At 41.6% G+C, this 1,735-nt stretch overlaps 1 protein-coding gene across 1 annotated transcript; it reads right to left on the reverse strand.

The window, feature by feature from the left end:
* Positions 1-410: 410 nt before the first annotated feature.
* Positions 411-1,355, reverse strand: LOC104983129 (olfactory receptor 2B2-like). The gene has a single exon (XM_010832603.1). The coding sequence runs from the start codon at positions 1,353-1,355 to the stop codon at positions 411-413; it is 945 nt and encodes a 314-aa protein (XP_010830905.1).
* Positions 1,356-1,735: the final 380 nt, after the last annotated feature.

Here is a 1,735-nt window from a genome sequence, read left to right on the forward strand (position 1 = left end):
TACATGTTGGTTAAAGTTAACTCAGCATAGTATGGCATTTTTAAAAGCATGGGGTCATTTCCAGTTTACTTGGGATTCACTTAGGAAGAGTTTATGCCAAATATACCTTTTAAAGCTTTCTAAATATCTTTTCTCTATCTATTACACCAGGTTTTTCCTCTGAAACTAAGTTAACTAGTCATAAGGGTTAGGGAAAAAATTGATATGACTTGGTAAGATCCAATATTGCAAAAACAGATAGTCTGAAAAGTAGATAAGGGCTGTGTGGAGATCATTAAGAGTTGATGGTTTCTTTCTTTGTCCTGTTTCACCTGTGAACTTTATGACACCGTCCTCTCGTCTCCATGTCTGAAATCTTCTTTAAAAGGCAGAACCAGTCAGCCTTACTTCTTAGGTCTTCTCTTCAAAGATCATCTTGTCCTGACCCAAAATTCCTTAGTTAGTGCCCTTCTAAGGGCAGCTTTCACATCCTTGTTCCTCAGTGTATAGATAAATGGATTGAGTGTGGGTGTGACGATTCCATAGAAGAGAGCCATGATCTTCCCTCTGTCCCGTGAATAGCTAGAGGGAGGCTGGACATACATACTGATGGCTGTAAAGTAGAAGAGAGAGACCACCAGCAAATGTGAAGCACAGGTATTAAAGGCCTTCCAGCAACTTTCAGCAGAGCGGATTCTCGTTACTGCCTGGGCAATGAACACATAAATGCCCAGGATGAGGGAGAGGGGCACCAGAAGTAGCAAAGCCCCTAGCACATTGAGCTCAGCCTCATTCACATGGGTATCTGTACAAGCTAGTTTCAGAAGAGCAGGAACTTCACAGAAGAAATGGTCTATCACCCTCTGTCCACATCTTGGGGTCAACACGGTGAGAGTGGACTGCACAAGGGAGTTAGCAAAGCCACTAATCCAGGTCCCAGTGGCCATGTGGATACAGCGTCTCTGGTTCATGATGATTGGGTAGCGAAGGGGCTTGCAAATAGCAGCATAACGGTCAAAAGCCATGATGGCTAGAAGTATGCATTCCGTAGAACCCAAGGCCAAGGAAATATAGAGCTGGGCAACACAACCGCCATAGCTAATGGTCTTTTCTGGTCCCCGAAGGTTGACTAGCATCTGTGGGACAGTACTGGTAGTAAAGCAGAAATCCAGAAAGGATAGATTAGAAACAAAAAAGTACATGGGACTGTCCAGCTGGGGATCCAGGCAGGAAACTAGGATAACAGAGATATTTCCAAACAGGGCAAAGATGTAAGCCACCAGAAGGATGACAAAGAGTGGTGTTTCCAGCCAGGATCGATCAGAAAATCCCAATAAGATAAAATCATCTAGTGAGCTCTGATTACTGACCCACATATTGGCACTGATGGGAGAAATTCCAGCTGAGACCTCTAAACACCCACTTCTCTAAGGATAGGTATCAATGATAAAAGGAAGCCACTGGAAACTAAAAGCCAGAGATGCTGAGATGAAACTCTCATTCCTGCTTTAATCTGCATCTATATTCTAATTATGATGAAATATCAAGCCAACATTATCAGTGTACTAGTGAAAGATTATTAATAAAAGAATAAAAAGAGCCAGCAAAGTAATTGGGAAATTTTCCTTATGTGATGAGTGTCTTCTGGTTAGTTATCATTCCTTTGGATTTTGTTATATTCTCTTCTAAAAAGTTTCAATAGAACTACCATCAGCCCTACTTGTTATGAATATTTAACAGAAACATCAGAGTATTG

This window comes from Bison bison, unplaced genomic scaffold, assembly GCF_000754665.1.
Source record: "Bison bison bison isolate TAMUID 2011002044 unplaced genomic scaffold, Bison_UMD1.0 scf7180017861552, whole genome shotgun sequence".
Taxonomy (NCBI): domain Eukaryota; kingdom Metazoa; phylum Chordata; class Mammalia; order Artiodactyla; family Bovidae; genus Bison; species Bison bison.

Excerpts from the sequence above, each read along its gene's own strand:
- LOC104983129 (XM_010832603.1), bottom strand. The coding sequence starts at position 1,355 with ATGTGGGTCAGTAATCAGAGCTCACTAGATGATTTTATCTTATTGGGA.